Below are 23,016 nucleotides of genomic sequence, written 5' to 3' on the forward strand. Positions count from 1 at the left end.
ATGGCATAATTCCATTGAACAAAGTGGATGGAACATTGCCTCATAATTTCCAACTCTGGTTTCCCCAAGTAAATTACCTAATCGCAGATAAAATCAAAGGCTTTGCAGAAGTATTTCCAACCCTTATTTTAAGACAGAGTAGCTGCAGGGAAATCAAATTCCCTGAAGGCCCTCAAAGGTGGCACCTTAGTCACTGCAGCAGCCCACTTTGAGGCCAACTACACATCTAACGAAGTTAATGAAAAAGCTGACAGAAAGAGGGAAGAACATAGATTTGCAGGATTTTTCATAAAAAAAAGTATCTCCTGCAATACCCATAATTTGGGGCCTAAAAAAATAGTCAACCAAGACATCTAAAAAAGCAAATGTAACTTTCACCATATGATTATCAGAAATGATGAATATACAAAAATACATAACTATACGATAATGTGCACGATTTTTATCCTTTTCCCAATAATTCCCCCAACCTTCTTTTTCCACATACAGCATTAGTAGGTAGAAAGACCAAAAAAAATGTGCAAGATGTAACATTGCTCTGGGGACTGAAAAGTAAAAGATGTACTGTATTTAAAATAATCTGCCATATCTTGTACAATTAAATATATTCATCTCAGTTAGGGTAACTTTATTGTTTCCAGTTTTGGATATTATTGTACATTATAATGCATCATTAAACCATGGTATCCTAAATAAGCAAGATTTGGAGGTGATCTAGCAGTGTAACAAAGGCAATTATATTAGAATAATTAATTAGTAAGCTTTACCATCTGTAATTACTACAAGGAGAGCAGTAAGGGAATGAGGACCTATAGAAATACCTATGGCCTATGATAACATAGCAAAAATAGATGTTTAGTAGGGTAACTAGTCATACATCTAATAGGTGGGATCCAGTTCTGAGAAGATTTTAGAGAGATGTATCAAATATACCAGTTTAAGCTATATTACTCTATGGCTAACACACATTTAAGGAGGAGTCCTGCTTACATTGTTTCAACAGTTCTAAAGAGGAGTTGTAGTTTTGAAAATTCTCCCTTGAAAACAACTGATATCTGTAAAACTCAACACTGAATAGAGCCTAGTGAGGCAATAAGAAACACATATGAATGTATGGATGTCAGGATTAAAGTCAAAATAAATTCTGTGACTGCAAATAGCCAGCTTCTAAAAGGAGCATTACAATTTCCAAAACAATTATCAGTATAAGTTATGATTGTGTTGGTGGCACATGGAGTAGAGATATTTTTTAAAGTGATCACATAACAAGATTTTGCCAGAAGTCCTTCAGGGTTTAAAAATAGGTGAACAGATTGAACACCTTTTACACACCTTTCATATAAACTGTTAAGTATGAAGATCCATCAGTCAATCTCTCAAAGTTGGTTTTGTTTAGTGCATATCTTACAAAAATCTTATAAAACAATGAACACAAAACCATTAAAGCCATACTAAGCAAAATAGACAAGATTTGCAGCACTGTATAAAGAAGGCAAAAAATGGAATAAAAGATATTCAGAATTCATAGATGATGCTGAGCTCTGCTTAACTTTAATTAAAATGAAAATACATCTAGAGTGCAACTAAGCCCACCAAATAATTAAACAGGGATTCAGTGAACAAGTCGCTACTCATTATTCAACAATTGTCTTGAAATATTCCAGGTGTGTTGTCATTGCATGTGGAGTGTAAGCAGATAATAAAATTAGGAAATTTGTGACACAGTTAAAAAAAGTAAACTTGAGTCCTCAATATCTATAAATAGTCCCTTGTTAGTTCTTTAATAGATACTAATATGCTGGGGAGTATAGGCAGATTCAAAAAACACTTCAAATGAGCAAAGAGAATTTTCAGTAACACAAGGTGTAAATTACCTGCACCTAATATACAGCATTTGTGGACATACAATAATATTTGTAGAACCTTTTGCTGTCACTAATATCATACTGAAATTGAATTGTATTGTTTCTGAAAAAAAAAAAAATCCCTTAAAAGTCAATTAGCAGTAACAGTAATGACACCAAAATATTCCCTCCTGAGTATGCATCTTATTTTTATACAATATTTTAATTAATGAGTCAAGAAATAAAGACTTTGCTACCCTTCCATTATTAAAATCAATGAATGCTTCAGTTACACGGCAATTAAAATTGGATTGCACTTAAACTTTTACAATTGGCAGCTCTTGTCAAAAATAGAGGCTACTGCCTTTAATTAATGAACAAAAAGACTCTGGAAAAATCCCTATGGTAAGCAGACTTTTAATGCTAAATGCATTTTTTTCTTTTTCACAATATTAAAAGGTCACAATTTGCAAAGCATCTTTGAAGGAAATGCCTGTAGTCTGTTCTACTGTTGTTTAGATTTTATATAGACAGATATCAGCGTTAATACCAAGGCTATGCTTTTTACTTTTAAATGATATACAGTATATTTTTATCTGTGTACTTTCTTTGTAATTATTTATTGTGCACCTATTTGGATTCTGAATTTCAATAGTTCAAGGAAAGAAGGCTTCCTTGTACTATTACTTGAGGATAAATTTTAGTTCACCTATCCGTCTTCCTGAAAACTCTGGTTGTGGTCAGCTAGACATAACTACATTAATTAGCATGATTGTGGTTGAAGAGTATTGCTATTGTTTTTGGTGTAACAGATGAAGTAAAATTTACATATATAAAAAATATGTTTATAACTTTAGGATACAGTGGGTTAACTTAGAATCGATGTAAATGAATTTGTCATAAGCAGTTGAAATGCTAACTGGTATGTAGCCTTGCTGTGTTCAGTTGCCTGTATATAAGAGATAGATAATAGTTTTTTTTTCTGTTGCCTAAATATGTAACAGGTTTTTTCACATTTTTATTTCCAAGCACGCTGAAGTTTCTCCAGCACACATTTGTTTAATTTGACTCTCCCCATGTAATATGTGCCGTTACTACAGTAACACAAAAACACAGCAAATACTGGGATATGCGGGTGAAGCTGGGGTGAGAGCAGCTCAGCAAGGCGCTTGTTTCACTAAAACTGAGGTCAACATGTGAAGAAAAGTGCCATCCATGCCTTTTACTTAATACCCTTCTAGAAAAGCTCAAAGCAGAACAACTATTCAGTTGCTCCTAACTTTTGTCTTTTTTTTCCCCCTTGTGGACTTTATTTTTTATTTGTCAAATGTATAGTAAATGCAGTGTTACTTCACGATGTAATGTTATGTACAGTAAATATAATCTTTTTATTTTAACAAAGCACTCAAGATAATTCAGTCAGTCTTTATTATACTCTATATACTATAGAACACATTTAGTGAGCACTGTTACACTCAGTATATTTTTACATAATAACTTTCAAAGTAAACATCAACAAAAGTCAAATCAGCATATTAAACTATGAGTAACCATCATTATTTTCATATATTTAATCTAAGAGTGTACACAATCTATACTATCATAAAGTATTTTCTTAAACCAATTTACCTTATTGCATTTTAAAAGAAATCAATCACTATTTACTTAATGCTTTTAATTGTGAAGAAATTTTATAGTCTTTTTTTGCAGAGTATGTGTTATATGATGCCCTTCATACCATCACAAAGCATTGTTCAAAGCAAGACATAGATGGTACAAAGTCATAAACAGGCAACGTGTTTGGCTTTTAAAGGAGCTTGGTTTAGATAAAAAGTTCCACAACCAGTGTCTTCACTTGATATTTAAACAGTGGGATTAGCTAGCGGCACTGAAACACTTTACTTCATTCATTGAGTGCAGACTAGATGTGCAATAGAGTGGCGTGGTGGCCAAATGGTTAGAATCCTGTGCACAATCAAAGATCACACTGGCATTTGAGACCAGGTACCTTGAGCCATGCCAATGCACTGGCATACCAAGCAAAAATAAAATGTCCTGTGCAGTATTACATTTTTAACTGAGGACATAATAGGTTAGGTAGACTTGGTAAAGACAAAATAAAACGGAGAAGCAAATACTGTTAAAGTTTGCAAAGAAACATTTTAGCAGTAAGTGGATTTGGAACTGTTAATTGTGTCTGCTTTATATGACTTTATTCTGGTTAATTGTGGCACATATGACCATGTTTTACAGTTCATTTGTGTTAACTCCGATCACAGTGAACAATTATTTGTATTTTTCACTGTTCAACAATTTCAATAATACAGTGCAAAATAAGTCAGCTTTTTTATTGTCCCCACTTTATGCATTTTTTTTACAGACCATTCTGCAATAATTCATATTATGAAGAAATATGCTTTTCTGTATAATAGGACACAGTTTATGAAGTAAATTACGGGAAAATACTTCAGGAAACCTATTTGGTCATCCATCCTTTTATTCTCAGTATCTTTTTCTTGTGCAAGGTCACATGGAGCTAGAGTCCACACTGGAATCATATAGACACCCCCACATAGTGTTGCCATTCAACCTAACAGTGTAACTTCAGGCAAAACCATTTACCAAAATCTATAGACAAGAGCACAATATATGCAGCAGAACACAGAAGAAACAAAAGAAGAAATGCACCAGTAAGAATTACATAAACAAGAGAAACAAAATTGCTTGTTAAGGACAAATAAAACCAAAGTTACTGGTAATATTATATATAGGGTCTTCCCATTAAGCTCTACCTTGCAAACCAATTAAACACTTTTTTTTTTTTAATAGCTATTTCATAGTGAAGACCTTCCAAACAATCTTAACAGATATATCTGTTTACATATTTTTACAATATTGGCACTGGTAGGTGAAATGAGCAGCTTAGCACCACATGGCGATTCTGTGGTGGAGAGTAACTCTGAAATAATTTGCTTTACACCTTAGCTGTACCACTAACATTCTTCACTACATTATATTTCAAAAGCAATTAAAATGTTCTGTTAGGCAATTTTTAGTTATAAAAATGAATAAATACAACCTCCCATTGTACTTGGAGGGCAAGGACATATTTATGTGAAACAGAAAGTACCAGTATTTACTTAGTAATATTATAAACCACCTTTTTTAAATAACTTAAGACTACAGTATTACATTCTAAAATAACATGATAAAATACATTGGAACAGATTAGCAAAGAGAAAACTGGTGTCAATGGGTGTTTTATTAGGCTAATAAAACAAACTATTGTTAATTATTTTGTGTTATTTTTTTTATATAGTGAACACTTTATAATTGCAGAGCCACAGTACAATCATTTATATATATTTTTTTGAAAAAGCACAGACATTTGAGGTAACTTGCTCAGGGTCATACCAAAGAACTCAATGATGGAAACCAAACAGGTGATTTTTTTGGTTTAGAGGGCCATACAGTCTAATCAATGACAAAGATAAAAAATGATCAGATAATGTTGCAACTTCTCCATGCATCTATTAGACTAATCATTTATATTCTATTCATAGCAACCACAATTGTGGAAGTGTGGCTATCTGCTGAGACACCAGATGCGGCAATACAGCCAGATTACTTTATTGTCTTTTGCAGGGATCAAATTTAACTCTTAGGTAAAAGCAAAAGCAGAGGGATGTGTTTTATGGTGAACAATGTATGGTGCATGAATGTTAAAATTGTCTCTAAGAGTTGTTCACTGATCTGTAATATTTGTTGAAAAGGTTTTGTTCTTTTAGTCTTCCAAGGGAGTTCTGTGATGTTTTTCTGGATGCTATTTATATTCATCGTCAAGCAAACACAAACAATGAACATTTAGGGACTCCTTATCAGATTTGGATGAGTATGTGGATGTTATAAAAGAATTAATCAAAAAATGTATGGATGACTGTGTGCCACGAAAATAATCCACATATTTCCTAATAACAAACACCAGTAATATGAGAAATTTACTGAAAGCATACACCAATGTATTTTGAAATGGTGATATGAGAACATACAAGAAGTGCAGGTACAAACTCAGAAAAACAATCAAACTGGCTAAATGCACACATTTTGGCAGGGGTTAGGGATGCTTATGGACTACAAAGTAAAACCCGATAGACAGACAGACAGACAGACAGACAGACAGACAGACAGACAGACAGACAGACAGACAGACAGACAGACAGACAGACAGATAGATAGATAGATAGATAGATAGATAGATAGATAGATAGATAGATAGATACAATATCATCGTCATTTGTTTCTTCCAGACCCACAGAATGCTTTCTGTACCCATTTTGATCAAGCCAACAAGCACCATGCCAATCGATTGACTGCAGCACCATCCTGCTTTTTTGCTGTATATAGTATACATGGAGGAATTTTAAATGAGTTAATGTCCACAAGGCCATCTTTTGTACTCCTTGTTCACCTCTGACAGGTCCACCTCCAAATTAAATTTTCTTATGATAACACTATCACAAGCCTGACCAAAAGCAATGATGAGATGGCTTATAGAGATGGGGTCTAGTAGTGTCAGGACAATATGTAATCAAAATAATGTAATCAAAACCAAGGAGCTGATGATAATAAAGCAAAGGACAAAACATATTGCCAGTTTATGAGATGCTGTTAAAATGGTGAGCAGCTATAAATTTCTTGGAGTGACTACCACTAATGAATTGTAGTGGGCACCAAACATTTAACCCTTTGTCAAAGTGGCTGACCAGCACCGCTAATTACTCAGATATCTGAGGGCAGCTCACATTTCTTTATCTGTTCTCACAAACACCTACAGGTGCACAGTAGAGTATATCCTCACTGGTTGCATCACATCCTTGTATGGCACTTGCTTGGCTCAAAAAATTAAAGCATTGCGAACAGTGGTGAAGGCGACACAGAACATTACCATGACACAGCTGCTTTTTATTCAGGACATGTACAAAACTTGGCATCTTAAAAAAAAAAAAAAAGCAAACAGTATAATGAGAGACCTTAGCCATCCTGCACAGCTGCTTTTCTTACTTCTTCCTTCTGGCAAACTGTACAGGGCCATTGCCACTCGCACCAGTAGATTCAGGGACACTTTCTACCCAAAGGTCATAAGGTTGTTTAACAGTCAATCATGAGAACAAATTTTCTATAAACATATATATTATTATTACTTGACTAATACCTTTATCCAAGGTGACATGCAACATCTGGGAGATACAATTGGTTACATTTCTTTTCTCATTTTTTCCCCAATTAGAGCACAAGCTAATGAAGAGACTTGCTTATGGTCTCGCAGTGTCAGTAGTGGGATCTGAACCTACAACCTCAAAGCCCTAACCACTGCACTCACTGCACCACCCTGCCTACCTAACAGGTACAGTATACATACAGGTATGAGGCATGCTGTGTTTACTATTTATTGACTGATTTGATTGATTGATTGCATTTTTATCAACTGTTCTAAGGAAACATATGATTAACCTGACCTGTGTTGAATCACATAGCATTTCACATTGAAAATCAAACAAAAAAGTAATATTTTAGGCCGAGAAACAAAAGAAGAAGCATAGCACAAGCAGAAGAGAAAAGGCTTTATCTTACTTACAAGTGAACAATATTAGGATCCAAACATGAAATCAATAAATACAATGGAGGTTAGGGACATCAAAGCCACAGAGTGCTAACCACTTAGTTTCTCATATAGGACCTTTTATCATGAACACTATTACAAAGTGAGTTGGGCATAGATCTGATACATTTTCAATAATAAGAAAGTTTAAAACAAAAGCAAACCTAGTATTATGCCTGGTGTCAACATTTGATTTATGTCTGATATACCAAAGAAACAAAATTTGTCCCTGAACAATGTGCGTTTTACTAGGTAATATGTTGTCTGTATGAGTGTCAGTGTCAACATTGTAGCTATACACAACACTTAATTTCTTTGGTTGAATTACAATAAGGAGTTAATAAAAAAAGAAAATACAAAAAATGTAATGCCTATCTTAAAGCTAAAAGTGAAAAACCCTTGCTATTTGTTTTGCTGCCTACTGCTCCATAGTATTGTAAGTTGATATTTTAAGAAAGGTGAAACAATCAGTAAAAACATTCTGAAAGCAAATTCCATACCCTGATATTCATGTCTGCATTACACCATGTTTTTGTCTAAAACACCAAAACAAAGGTACACATTTTTAATAAAATAATAATCATAAAATATTTACCTCATTAACATCATAAGAAACTGAGCTTCAATTTGTGTATAAACAAATTTCAGAAAAATTAGAAAATAATAAATATTGATAATATGGGATTGCACAGATATGACACTGGAAATGATGATTATCTGTATTGTTCTGGAATCTGCGTATTGGTGCAATCCTAATTACACAGTAGTATAAAATAATCAAGAACAAAAATGGCAATGAATTGTCAGCATCCTCATTAAACTATTTTAATATGATTTGTCATATTACTTTTTATACAAAACCAATCTAATATGTATTTTATGTATTACCATAATAGTAAATACTGTCACAAAGCTCTTTTAAAGAAATATGCAGCTTTAATTGTATACTTCATCATTCATTGTTAACATTAGTATTACATTCTTTCCAGACCTGTTTGCAGCTTTAAAACTTCATAGGTAATCATGCAGTCTTTATTTCTTAAAGTTATTTTCCTAGTATGCCTCATTGTAGAACAATCTACTAAATTAGATATTTAGTTGGCAAGGGTGATGTTAAAATGCATTTAAGTAGTACTCAAAAAATGAAATTCTCTCTATTCTGAAACAACAGTATAGTTATGGTGTTTTGGTCCCAGTCTGAATGTTGAGGCCAGTGAATGGATGACTTTGAACAGAAACAGGGTGAACTCCCCATACATTACTGAAACACACAGCAGACTGTGCATGTGTCTACATGTACAACTTAAGGCTTTGAAGAGTGAGACATTTGGAAGTTTTGGGTACCACCGTTTATATTACCCAATAAAAGTGAAAATGTCTGCATATACTGTAAATGAGTGGTTGGTTCTTGCCTTGCATTCAATGCTGCTGGGGTGGACTGTGGCATTCTGTCACCCTAAAATAAATTAAGCAGATCTGGTAAAGGATAGTTGATGAAGGTAATCTTGATGACAAGAGAGACCAAATGACTTTTTGCAACATCAATATTTTTAAAAAATGCCTGTTTCTAAAGCAGGATGAGGTCCACTTAAAACTGTGTTGACTTACTCCACACACAATGTATTTCCATATTTTCCTTGTTTAATGGTGATTTTGCTGCAAAGTCTAACTGGGACAACAAATCCAAAAAATGACATTCAGTATGTATTGCAAATTTCAGCATAAGGATGCCCCCCTCAGCAAACAGCACCCTCCAAAAAAGAAGAACTTCATTTCTGGCATAAAATAATGTGGCAGAGGCACAAAGGTTACAGAAAGGGAGCAGTGATCTTGCCATTTCTGTTTGCAGCTTCTCTGCCCAAGCAGTCTGGCCTGGAGGACAGTTTTGGCTGATGCCCGCCAAGGCACCTGGTGCCACCATTTCAGCCTAATTTCTAATGCTAGATGGACACCCATTTGAACAGCTGCAAGTTAAATGATGTTTTACTAACTGGCCAAAGGATCCAAACTTCGTCAAACCACCTGGCAGATTGTGCAGGCACACAGATAAAGCAGACGAACAAATGTGCTTTAGCATAAAACTGTCTGCATGATGATCAACCTTCATGCAAGAATCTGCATGTTTCCTTAACCAGGCAGACTAGCAACTAGTGTCCAGTGCAGACAAATCACACAGCCTTTGTCTGAAGATCTGCCCAACAATGGGTTAGAACCCTTACAAAATAAATTGTATATGATCTAAAATGTGCAAATTGCATAAAATAACTTGGGTAAATACATACCAAAATTAGTTGGTAAACAATTAAACTAGTTGTGGCAAAAGGTAATGATGAAGAAGATGATGATTCGGGATCTTGTTATATAAATCATTAAGAGTCAGCAGCCTCACTGTGAAAACTTGTTTACATAGATCATCCTGGGCACAAAGTGGAATTTATGGCATTAAATGTAATTCTGATAATCAGTAGGTATAGTTAACTTAGAGGCCAGTGCTTATGTTTTTACAGTGAACATCAAAAACCTCACTATAAAATACTTCTTATGTAGCTATGGTTTGATGAAATAAAAATTTTGAAAAGTACAAGCACAGTAACGAATAAATGTGTCAAGTCCACTGCTTTATCCTCTTAATATGCTTTAACACTAAGCCTTAAAAACAAATCATGCAAAATGTATCATTTTGCAAGCAGGTTAACTCAGAAACACATTTGTGTCATTTCATACAAGAGGCTGCATGAGTTACCCTTTCTAAATAAAAAACATTCAACTGAAGAGATTCGTATTTTTCACACTCCCACACCCCCAACGGCTTGCGGACACTCCACTTAGACATATAGACTGGTAGTGGTACCAGTGGGCAGATGGGGTTAGAAAGTCAATTACAACTATCTCTGTATTATTTAGCCCCTTTTCAATAGCATACTTCTAAATTACTTCATAAACAGTGCAATTTTCTTCATATTTTACAGTTTTTAGAACAATCTACAGCTGGATTAACATTTTATGGCGTGGTCAAATTCAGAAACCAATGCAACACTATACCATGGATCAGACAGAGAGAAAAAACCTACAGGTTATTCCCATCAGTGTAAAAAACAAAGTTGTTTGTGAATTTTGCATTAAAATTGCAAGCTACCTATCAAATAACAAAAACCCTCCAATATGCAAAAAAAGCAATGGTGGATATAAAAAATAATCCTTTGGTCTCAGGATCCTAGCAGCAACCTGATTAAACTGCTTATTTTGAAAACAATGCTTTTCTCTCTGCTGTAAGTTTTATTTTAAAATGATAAAAATAAATGAAAACGTAAAAGTATAAAGTAGTAGAGCACCTCTTAAAAAATATTAACTGTACAGCTACATATAAAAATTTCTAGTATACATACTTATACAAGTCTTGCTATAAAAGTTAGAGGTAGATCCTTGCACAAGATTAATTACTGCAAGTCCAAGAACATTCGGAAAAAAGGTAGCAGCACCTACACATATAACACTTTTACAAGGCAACTTTCATTTGAAACACTTTATAAATATATTACATTTGTTTATTACAGCAATTTTTTTCACTGACAGATTGTGATTCACTGAGGAACATACAGGTTCAATGCTGGAAAGTGAGCCTTAAATATTGTGTTGTACACTCTAATATTTTTTTTTATCAAACATCTCATTGCTACTTTGATTCATTCTCATTATTTTTTAAAAAAAATAACATTTTCTTTATTAATATACTGTATATTATAGTATCACATGCCAAAAATGGTAAAATCAGGTACTGGGACAGCATGTGATTTATACTGTTAAAGACTGAGCTGAGACAGGATAACTTACATACCTATCTACTTATATTGAAACTAATCTGTTTTCATATTAAACACCTTTTAAAATATTTCCATTCAGTAAACACTTTAAGATGATTAAACCTTTGCAGTCTTGTTTCTGTTTCTCTGTTTGAGGCGAAAGCCTCATTTATCCTCAACTGAAAGTCCACTTACCACCAGTTTGCACAATGCGCCAAGCAGTCATAATGCTAGGGCTGCTGGCAGCCACATATCAGAAGGTTAGGGCATCTTAGAGCCATGCTGGAGCCCAGGAAACTGAAAGGGCAGTCAAGGGCAGTTGAAAACCGATAGCATTTGCCAGGCAAAGGACAAAAAGAGTATGAGGAAATAGGGAAAATGCATGCAAGTGTTGCCTTTGCTCTTGTAGTGATTTCACATTTCTGCTTTTAACTTCCAAGTTATGCAATTCAAGCTCTTTTTATGTGTTTATGTATGCAGTGTATCACATTGCTCACCATCCTTGGCGCACAAAATATCCTCAAACCCAGTGAATCTAACTCATGGTCACGGATTGGCAACCAAAAGCAAACTTAAAAATGAAATGTCCAAGATACCTCTGTTTAAAAAAAATGTTTTGCACATAACTATCTCAGGCGCATCATCTGCTTATAGCTGTATTTTTTTCTTTTTTTGGTAATTAACTCTGGGTTCCCTGTTTTTGTTTGCTTTTAATTACTGAAAGAAAAAAAACACATTTATGTTGATTCAGACTCTGGTCCTATTAGGTTTTAATCCATACAACAGCTGCTCTAATTCATCCCATCCTTATGTACTGGAGATGGAGTTGAGAGGGCCAAAAACATATTTGCATGAACTTTGGTTTGTCAAGGTTTATTTCTTTGCAATAACTATAACAGTGTATTTTTAACAATTTGAATCATTTATTGCTTGAGGCAGAAAGCAGTGGAAATTCAAACCGGTTACAGTTTTCATCAAGACAGTCTGTGCTATATAGTGAATTTATTGAAAACATCCCACTTTTTAAGTTAAAAACCCACAGCTAAACTTTAACTAATGCAATGCTGAATGTTTTCCTGGGAATTTAAAATGGCTTTTACAATGCAGAATTAAGAATATGCTTAACCCAGTCCATGTTCCTACATTCTGTCTGATGCTACTGGGATTGACTCTGGCTCCAAGCAATTGTAAATATGAACCATGGGGTCCAGATAACGGATGAATGAGCAAATAATCCAAATTACTGGTGATTCAGCATATTAATTACAAGACCAAGTTTTCTAGTGAAAGGTTTCATATGAAAGCAATAAATTCACTGATAAAACATTGTCCAATCATTTTGGAAAAGTTCCCAGGGAGGCTGAAATATTAAAAGCACACTACTGATTGACTTTAGTGTGATTAATTAAAGTAGCATATGTCATTGTATTCACTTAAATGCAAATTAATAAATTTTACCAAGTATTCTATATTGTTTCAGTAAGTTACAAATAGACAAGAAAGAGGGGTGCAGTCATGTATTTAAAAGTAAATGAAAGATATTTGTTTAATGTTAAAAAAAATCTTGGAAAATTGTGAAAGATAATAAGGATATAATTACAAGGGCAGGGACACAAGATTATCATTGGCCATAGCCTACAGTCATTAATTTAGCAGAACATCTTACTTGAGCAGGAAATAAAATCTAGTGTAGTTAACATTAAAGCTTCAATATAAGGAGTTGCAGAGAATGTGTTATGGTGTATATATGTTTCTAATAAAGATGTGTAAATTTCACATCGGTATAAAGAAATGTCTGAAGTTGCTGTTAGAAGCTTTTGGCCACAGTACCGCCATAACCAGTTAGTTCTGCCACATGTACATCAGTGTTGTCAGCAACAGTATTTACATGATGTTAATAATAATCAATAAAAGTTTAATGGCACAAATCAATTTAACACTTTAAACACTGGGCTTTATGGAAGTCATCTACAAACTATCAGTCTGCAAATTCAGCTGTGTTAGAATACAAAACACCTCCATTCAATTTTCTAAACATTGGACTTGCATATACAATTCTTATCACTTCTTCTACATGGCATGTCCTTCATAAGGTACTATTGCAGTCATAGATATACTACTCTGCACCACTAAGCATACTGCATTGCACATTTTATTATTAAAATTATGAGCTGTGAGATGGTCTACTATAGATGTCTGCTATATCAGAATAAACCTAACCCAAAACGTGATTTTGACTAATGCTTTTGAGCATAATAGTATTTAGGTACAAAAGCTTTGTTATCAGTAATCATAGTAATTGCATTCAAAAGTGTGCAACTATGTTTAACATTAATACCCAAGTTTCAGAAACATATCTGCAAATACATCTGACCCAAAGAAATCTATCAGTTGCAAGCCGCAATAAATCATGGGGTACATGTTTAAACACTTACGTTAATTTGAAAACCTTCCTTAGTGATTTCAACAAGGTACCCTCGTCTAAACAAAGGGCTAGTTAAACAAAATAGCAAAACTGTCAGCAAGAGTCATTACCCACAGGCTAGGTGTGTTTTCTAACCCCCCATTGTGACTTTCAAACAGTCAATGGCTTTAGAAATCAGCATTTACTAACTTTGATAAAATATATTCTGGTAAAATACCCATTACATGCATTTTAATAAAGGGACATTTTTTTTCTAAAACTTGCTCATGATAAACATTTTGTGTTTGCAAAAGTGGTTAAGGTTAATACTGAGATGGGCCTAACTGATGATGTCATAAAATTTTATTCAGAAGAACCTGGAGCATATAACCTTGTTTTCTGGAGAACTAGCATGTTTTTTAACAGTTTAAGGCACTGAATCCTCAATTGTACAGGCAGATGCAACTTTGTGTGACGATCTTGGGTAGAGGTTGACATATATATCTCAACTGACTGATCAAACTTCCTACCTTGCACATCATGTACCCAAGCAAAACAAACTTACCAGATTAGTATTAGTGGTCATGCTCAAATAATTCAAATTTGGAATTACCCTGACATCTCAAAGGATCTCAGGATTCATTGCATTATTTACCATTACAAATAGTGCAGTCAGTGAAATATGTTCATATAAATTCAGGTTCACTAGTGAAAATGCTGCAAGGCAAAAACTCACCTTGATGAGACACCAATCTATTGCATGGCACATTCAGTGTCTCGCAATCAGTCAAGTTAATGGACCTTTAAATCATGACAGAACAACAACATTGACATGGGGAGAACACACAAACTACATTGAAAGCACCTCCTATTAAATTTTTATAGATGCCCCCCAATAACACTATACCGCATCTACCTGGATGTTAGAAGTCTTAAAAGTGGCAGAAAAAAGTTTACTTTAAACTTGTTAACTCAGCAACCTCAAACAAATTAGGTGGTGAGACAAAATATAAAATGAAATTCGTTTATGTATTTAACTCATTAAAAGGTATGGTGGTGCGGTATTAGGCTACACTATTATATGTCTTATGATACACAATCATGTTATGATATAAACTTTTGAAAAATAGTAGTTAAAAATGAAGCACTTGAGATTTGCACTCAGCTGGATATTTACGTGAAGACCGTACTTGGCGACATGATTCCCGTGTCCATACAAACAGTCGAATATACATACAACACGCACATTTTCTAGGAATGTATAAATCGACCAAAGTGCGCAAAAAAAATTCCCTGATATCCTGAATATCGATAATCTGTCATGTGTCCTGATTTTCACACACACACGTTTAACTAAGCAGGTTCATAGGCTCGAGCGGGGTGTGGGAACGATCCGTTATGGCTCAGTGTTCTCCTTCCGGGGTTTTAGCAGTAAATAGCGGAGTTTTCAAGACATTCTCATACTATTATTCATTTTCTTATAATGTTTGTGTTTAATGCATAGCCACATATCGATCGAGCTGTATCATTTTATATGGGAAAATATTTACCATCTTTAAAAAGAATCTTAGCGGCTATTTTTTTCAAAGTACAAAAAATTGATTACAAATCAGCACGTGATACAAAGCGTATTGGAAAGTCGTAGGAAGTTGAGAGAGGAAGAATCTAAAAGATGTCAAATTAAGCTTCATACCCTTTAAAAGTGTCTTTGGAACTCCAGTGAACTTTAAACCGAAAAAAGTCCTACCCAAATTCTGCAACCTTCTTGGTGAATCTTTTAATATATTGACAACGTTTTAAGTATATAAGCCACTGGTCGTCACGTTTAATAGTTACGGGATATCAGTACCCTACATGTGTTGAAACGAGAACACTTCTCAAAAAGAATCTCGAATCGCGGAAATGGTTTACTTGCGCAGTGCGCTATATAGTTCCTTCATTTCCCAGTTGTATAATTTTAAACACGATTTCTTGCTTGATTTATAATCGACTCCACACTGTCGCATATATTTTCACAAACATTTCCAGATGTGTCCATTCCAGAGTTAGTGGCAACTTCCCACACTCGAAAAGCTACTCTACCTGAAAGAGCTAGAATTCGGTTCATAGGTTTCACTTCGCGAAGAATAGTTCGATTTTTGCTTCTTTTGTTTACGCAATTAAATCTCCGATGACACAAGACATCCCTTCACGCGGATGAGCCCTCACACGAAAGAAGAAGCAGGTAAATTATGAGATGAAAATACGCAAAAATTCTGAATAGGACCAGGGCTGAAAATTAACTCAAATGTATCAATCTTTCTTCAGGATGATGCAGTAAAGAGAGGGTTAAGTCGCTCTGCTTGCTTTTAATACCGGCGCTAAATAATTAACGCAACATTTCTTTTAATTCATTACCCAGCGCTTCAGGCATTGCAAACTGATAAACTGGTAATAGCACACATTTAATGCGTACGCGGCTGTATAATAAAACAGCGTGTGGTCAGCAATTTATCACTTTGACCGTCCTCCACGTTTACAGCTGAAATAAGATATTCCTAACAACTATATAATTAGTGCGTGGGCCAGATTAAGTAAACTACAATGCAACAGCCTTCAGACCAGCTAGTGATTTCTGGACTGTCCCGCTAAATCAACTCGGGAAAAGGTACATGACACAAAATTTGACAACAAGAGCTACACGCGGGGACAGTGTCCGTCTCTCATTTCTGCAGCATCTTAAAACATGCGACAAAATGGTATGATCACATATGCTTGCGGGCGTGTAACCCAAGTAACTAAAAAAATCTAGAATATACGGCACACTGTATACTGTTGTACTGCTCTGAGGGTAACAGAGATCTGCTGTATACACACACGAGGATATTGTGAATTTGCTCTCTTGCACGGATTCGCAGCTTTCGTGAGAAACCCAAATTCATGGGGTTATGCCTTAATCAACAGAAATAATATAAAAAGGAAAATGAGAGGGGGCAGCACAGAAAATACAAGTGGGCACATAATATTACAGCAGCGTAATGTTTTGTTTATGTATATATGCATCTGTGTGTGCAGTGTTTTACTGCAAAGCTAGGCAGTCCACTAAAAAATGTTCAGTAACGATACACTGAAATTTTCCGAGCCCATTGCTGTCGTTTTCACCACAGTAGTCACAAAAGTCCTTAATTTGATTAATACCACACTTAATAAAATATATTAAAGCAGAATTTTGCTTTTTACAAAAAATGTCCCATGTGACACTCTAAATATATAATCTAAACACTAAATCTGTATTTTACAATGAAAGAGATGACTTCATTATTTCCCATTGGTAGTTTTTCTAGAGTATATACAAATTAATATTGATACAAAATTCAATCAAATACATAAATGCATCCATAAAATGGTAATTTAAAATGTATTTTTATATATACTGTACATCATGATTAATAAAAATGTAAAAAAAAAAAATCATACTGCAATATCTAACCTCAACTCTAATCACTTTCAGCATTTTCACATTAGCCTTGTTGCTAATACTTTTTGTTACTGGTTACTAACTACAAGGACAAAAGGCCTGTCTGATTCTGTGCATAAGTCACTTCAACTAAAGCATGAAATTCACATGCATGTAATTTATAAATACACCTTTTTCAAAGTTCAATATAATTATAGTTACTTTAAATTTTACCAATGTTTTCATGCATTTAGTACAGAACTGTTTATAGTTAACTTTAACGCAAACATGCATGCAGTTAAATAAAACTTTACCTGCAAATTACTGATAGATTCAATGCAGTTGCCATATGTCAATAGAAAATATAAGAGAAAAACTAAGGCTTGTGATATGCCACTATGCAAGTAAGCTAGACAAAATGTAACTAAAAAAAACAGAATTAACCAAAATATTTTGTCATATACAGTACTACAGCAGAATAACAATTTGCTTTATTAATATTGTTAATTGTTTCTATTTAAATTACACTCCGAGAGACAATCCTTTTTAAAAACAAAGATTTAACAGTATCACTGGGTATTTTGGATACCCATCCTTGCAATGCAGGTAGTAGCTTTAAGAATACCTAAAAATGAAGAGTATACAAAAGTTGATTTTCCTAATCAAGCTGATCTTAGGTTTAGTTTAACTAATACAAATGAATTTATACTTATGACATATTTAGAATATGAAATGCAATGAGAATCTGTTAATGGGAAATTATTTTTCAGGAAGCACATGGAGAAATGGCAATTTAAGAATCTTTTAACAATGTTTTATCAATGTTGCTGTGCCAGCAGCATAGAACACAGGCCATTTTATTGGCCCTTATCCAGCCTGTATCATTTTAGCAGCTATAGGCAAAATTTGGGGTAGAACTAAATAAAGCTTTTCTACATTTTATTTAATTCCTAACACAGCAGTCTGTGTTTCACACTCAAAAGTTGTCTAGCATTAGTGTGGTGGCAGGTGGATGTTGTTATATAAACAAAAGGAGCTAACTTGTACCTGACATTTAACACTCCATTGTTGACTTTATCAATCATGAGAGTGTTATGTGGTGTGTTATTTATTTTATACTTGTTAAATACATGGACAATAATCAATAATAAGTAGCATTAATAGTAATTCTGTCATGATTAGCAGTTCTTAAAATTATACCTTTCACAAAGAAAAGTGGAAAATCAAACAAAGCTTTTTCCCCCCTTTTCATTTTCCCAGGCTTACAATGTACATATCCCATTATCATGTACCAGAAAACTTCAAATAACTCCACTTGTTGTCCCAGGCGGCTACCAAATCAGGCATTAAATGTCCTTATACCTTTTTAATTTCCTAATCCACGCCTTCAATCCATTAGACAGCCCAAGTGTAGTCAACAAGCATTCCAGCAAAGCTTTTTATCCTTATTAATAATTTATTGCCAGTTGTTTACATCTGTACCCTTACTAGCTTCAGATCTGGTATAAATTATTAATTGCATTTAAAATCGGCTATAAAAATATGACACATATCTAGAGGAAGCATTCCAGAGGACTGCGCCTTTTGTGCAGGGAAGTAGGCCCATCCTAGCATAGAAACACATCAATTCTTCAAAAAGTTAAACTCTGTTTTACAACAGACCACATTACAGATTAAAATATACTTCTGGTAGGGGTTAACTGAATTGCCTATTCAGATTTAGTTAATTGCTTTTGATTTCTATAGAATTATGGATTGTCAGCATTAAGGGCATGCGTTAATTAGTCTTTGAACAGCTTGGTTTGATTTGCATATATTATTCAGCCTGCATTAAATACGTTCCTTTCAGGAAAATACAAAGTCTCCCAAAATTATTTTCATTTACTGTACACATAAGCAGCCTTTGGGAGAAAAAGATAAGAGTTTTCAGCTTGTGTAAACTGTTCATATAGAAGATCTTAATGCAGAGTTGTGAAAAAAATATCTTGACAAATTATTTTGGTTTTTGACATAAAAAATAAAATTGAATACAAAGCTTCAGTAAACACTATTTAAAATGGCTTTTAATAATTGTAGGTAAACAATCCAGCTATGATCTTGATTATCAGATACAGGAGGTGAAACTGTTCATTACTTTTATATTAGTGTTAAGGTCTGCTGTGTGAAACCTTAAACTAGTATCTGTGTATATGAACGCGTCTGCTGCTGCCAATTAATTTTAATTAATGGAAAAAAGTGTTCGTTCCACAATTTTTAAACTCTGCTGAGATTATATTTTGTTGGAAAATCATTTTAATATGGCTTATTAATTCCAGGAAGCCACAAGAGATTGTTTTTAATATTGAATAAAAATCTGTTAGCTATAAAATTTTTGCTGAAAAATGCCTAGGCTGCACTTTTATGAGACTTTTTTCAGGTCTTTAATAGAATCTTGGCTTACGACTGTATTAAACCATGGAGCAAGGCATGGTTAAAATTAAAACTGAATCTGGACTATTGTGCAGTACACTACAGAAAAGAAAAAAAAAACAAACTTAGAAGTACACTATATTTGTAAACTACAACTAAACAGAAGGCATTACTGCATCTGAAAATAAAACTTTATATTTTAAGACAAGCTCCATCAATGAAGCTTGTTTTTTTTCATGCTGTGTCCTCCTGGCATACAACTCTACAGGTTGGTCTGGAATGCTTGTATTTAGATTTAAACAAAAAACGCAGGATTTCTGCTGTAGCTAAACAATGTGATAAATGATGAAACTAACTTAAAATAAGGCTTCTGGCCTATTTTGGAGAAATAAATATTCTTACTTTTTTACATTAAAACAAATGCTCACAATTGTTATGCGTAATAACTAATTATTTCATTCAAGCTCCAGCAAGTTACTTCATGTAAAATGTAATAGGTTTAACATCCTGTGGATTCCTATAGATGGATTCATGGCATCAAATAAAAGGCTGTAACATAAAATTATTTAGTTTTTCAGTTTTATCACAGAGTATATTTACATTTGAATAAAAGTAAAAATGATAGCACGAGTAATGTTATGAAGCTCCATTACATTCTAAGCCAGCAAGTATTTTTAGTAGAGAAAATGTTGCAAAATAAAGTCACTGAAGCATAAATGCATATTTTTTCTTAAATCACTAATAACGCATTTCTGCCTAAGTGTTTACCTCTAAGGCATTTTTCTTTACTATTATTACTAAACTTACTTAAATACGGAAAACACTTTTTGCGAGTAGATGGATTTAACAAGAATATATGGAAGCAATTTTTAACGTTTTCTCATGTACTGTACACAGAATTCCAGTCTCTCAAATAGCATCCCACCGCATACATTAAAGAATATTCAAGTATAAAGCCTCGGTGGTGTTACAAAGCGGACGGACGTGTTGTATTTCTCGATTTTCCACTCTTTTTTCTAATGATTGAAGCCAAACTTTACTTGATGAAAAGTCAAGTACATCTTACTGGGTCCCGTTTGAAATGGAACCACAATGAGGCCTTAGAGTGGAACACGGCATGTTGAAACATTTCAGCGCTTTTCGTGTGCATTCGATATCGCTATAATTTGAATAAAATGGAAAAAAAGTATTATAGACTTTGAAAATTATGCTTGAATTCACACATGCCACGTAGATTATAATGAAACACACGATAAGACGTCGTTGGTGCTTAGTAAAACTTCACAGGGAGCCGATAAAATTTACGTGCTGACTTCGGTAAAGCAAAACACGCATGCCACATCTGACGCATGAAAACCTTTTCAAGTCAAAGTTTATTTGATGTGAATTATAAATGACATCGATTTTAGACGGTGCGTTTCACTTAGCAGTCGCGATGCACCAAAGGTGTATGTAACCTAAAGCTAAAAGGACCTCTTAAAATTTTAGTTGACTAAATACACAAAAAATCGCTTCTAAACACTCTATGTAAGCATGCATATCATATGCAAAGATCAAATTCTAATCATGTCTCCCAAATCTTGACTTGTCCTTTTCTCCATATACATATACAGTATTGTACAGCATGCAGCCCTGGGGAGCAGGTTTACTTAAAAGTGACGTATGTTATACACCTCCACCCCGCCACCAAACAACCCCCCCCCCACAAAACTTATTACGTGCGTGTTTTATATAACAAAAAGAATGCGCACCTTTAATCGATTTACATTTTTAAAACTCCACAAGGACATACAGTGCAACTATGGCAAGAATGACAATGACCAACGCACAGTACCCAGTTATTCGTATGCCTTCTTCTGGACGACTTTTAATTCTAAAGGAAACGTGACACTCAGCTATGAGCCAGAAACACATTTCAAATTTACTGGTTAGATGGCGGCCAGATAGTCTGAACTACACGTCCACTCGGATTTAAAACTGTCCGCACAAGATTAAGCAAAAAAACGAACAGCACAGATATCCCCATGGCCTGTCTTTAAAGATCGGACAATGTCAATTCAGCTCTATTGTTTCACAAGTTTGTTTTTTTTTCCTTTGTATCGTTAACACGTGAACGCCGTCTTTTTGTTATTTCTTTAAACACAGCACTAAATAATACGTCGTTTTTTCAATTACTGGCTCGATGGTTTTTGTGGCAAGTAATTGACTTATTATAAAACACGTCGATTCCTATTCCGATATTTATTATTCTATTGATGCATATCATTTGTTGTCTTTTACTTTTCAAACTGTAACAGGCCAAACAGCTTGATAAATTTGAGTCTTGAAAAGAAGAGGTAATGTATCTATACGGCTGCCCTTTACCCTTTTTATACGACAAATAAGCCACAAATCATCGCCTACCTGAGCCACGAACTCTTTGATGCAACTCAAGACCGTCATTTACAAAATATCCTGCTCTCGATATTTCATCCTCTTTCTTTACCCCCTGTGAAATCTAATAAACTAAGCAATAATTATTTTAAACCTTAATCGGCGTATCTTAAATAAGACTAGACAGCGGATTCACACAAAAGATCTTGCAAAGTTTTGTTGCTTATAATGCGCCACCAACTCTCGTCTCAAACTCCCTGATCACAGCCACGATCGCACAAAAGACCGGCTCTCCATAAGAATACTCTTCGGATCGGATCCGACCCCCCTCCCCACCCCACCTCCTCGCCAGCACAAAAAGTATTCCACGTACTTCCTTGCATTCCTGTTTACAAGATGAGTTACATAGTAGCATCATTTACAGAAAACAGATAAAGACACTTCTATAGTATTTTATTTAAAACGATTTGGGAGAAGCGCCATTTTCTGTCTCAAACCATGTGCAATGAAACGTATAACAGCGAGCCCGTTGGAACGATGCCATGATCACTCCTATGCCCCCCACCCCCTACACACAACGCCATCCAGAAAGTATCAGCAAGAAGAGTGCAGTAAAATAGCTGCAAAACTTTGTCTGCAAAAAACAAAAAATATACACACTCAGTCGTACACATAAACACCGAACACAAATGCAAGCAAAAAAAGCGACATATTACCTGTGTCAGGCAGTAAGGGGAGTACATAGTTTAGTTATTTTTGGAAAAAATGTTGGAGAGCTTATTTAACTTGGAAGTAAGTTTGCTGTGGAGCAGCATTGCAATTGCTCGCCTTCCCCTCTGCTCCACGCTGAACTGTAACCCCGCCTTTGAGGCTGAAAGTGAAAGTTGCACAAAGTTTGGAATAAGTTCTTTTTTTCCTCGCTCTCTCTCCCTCTCTCTGTCTGTCTCTCTCTCTCTCGCTCCCTCCCTCCCTACTTTTTCAGTATGCCACGGCACTTACGAAGTAAGGCCCTCCTTTTTTGCGGTGAGGGGTTAAGATTTTTTTTCGATTATTCGGTTTTAACTTGGTGAGAGCTATTTGGTGGAAAAAAA

At 34.6% G+C, this 23,016-nt stretch overlaps 1 protein-coding gene across 1 annotated transcript in view; it reads right to left on the reverse strand.

The window, feature by feature from the left end:
* Positions 1-22,809, reverse strand: part of LOC114667985 (nuclear factor 1 X-type-like) — a 283,643-nt gene extending 260,834 nt beyond the window's left edge. The window contains exon 1 of the mRNA XM_028823550.2: positions 22,642-22,809. Within this exon, the coding sequence (XP_028679383.1) occupies positions 22,642-22,668 (27 nt within the window). The 5' untranslated portion in view covers positions 22,669-22,809. The remainder of the gene's footprint in view (positions 1-22,641) is intronic.
* Positions 22,810-23,016: the final 207 nt, after the last annotated feature.

The sequence above is a fragment of the Erpetoichthys calabaricus genome, chromosome 17 (genome assembly GCF_900747795.2).
Source record: "Erpetoichthys calabaricus chromosome 17, fErpCal1.3, whole genome shotgun sequence".
Classification (NCBI taxonomy): domain Eukaryota; kingdom Metazoa; phylum Chordata; class Cladistia; order Polypteriformes; family Polypteridae; genus Erpetoichthys; species Erpetoichthys calabaricus.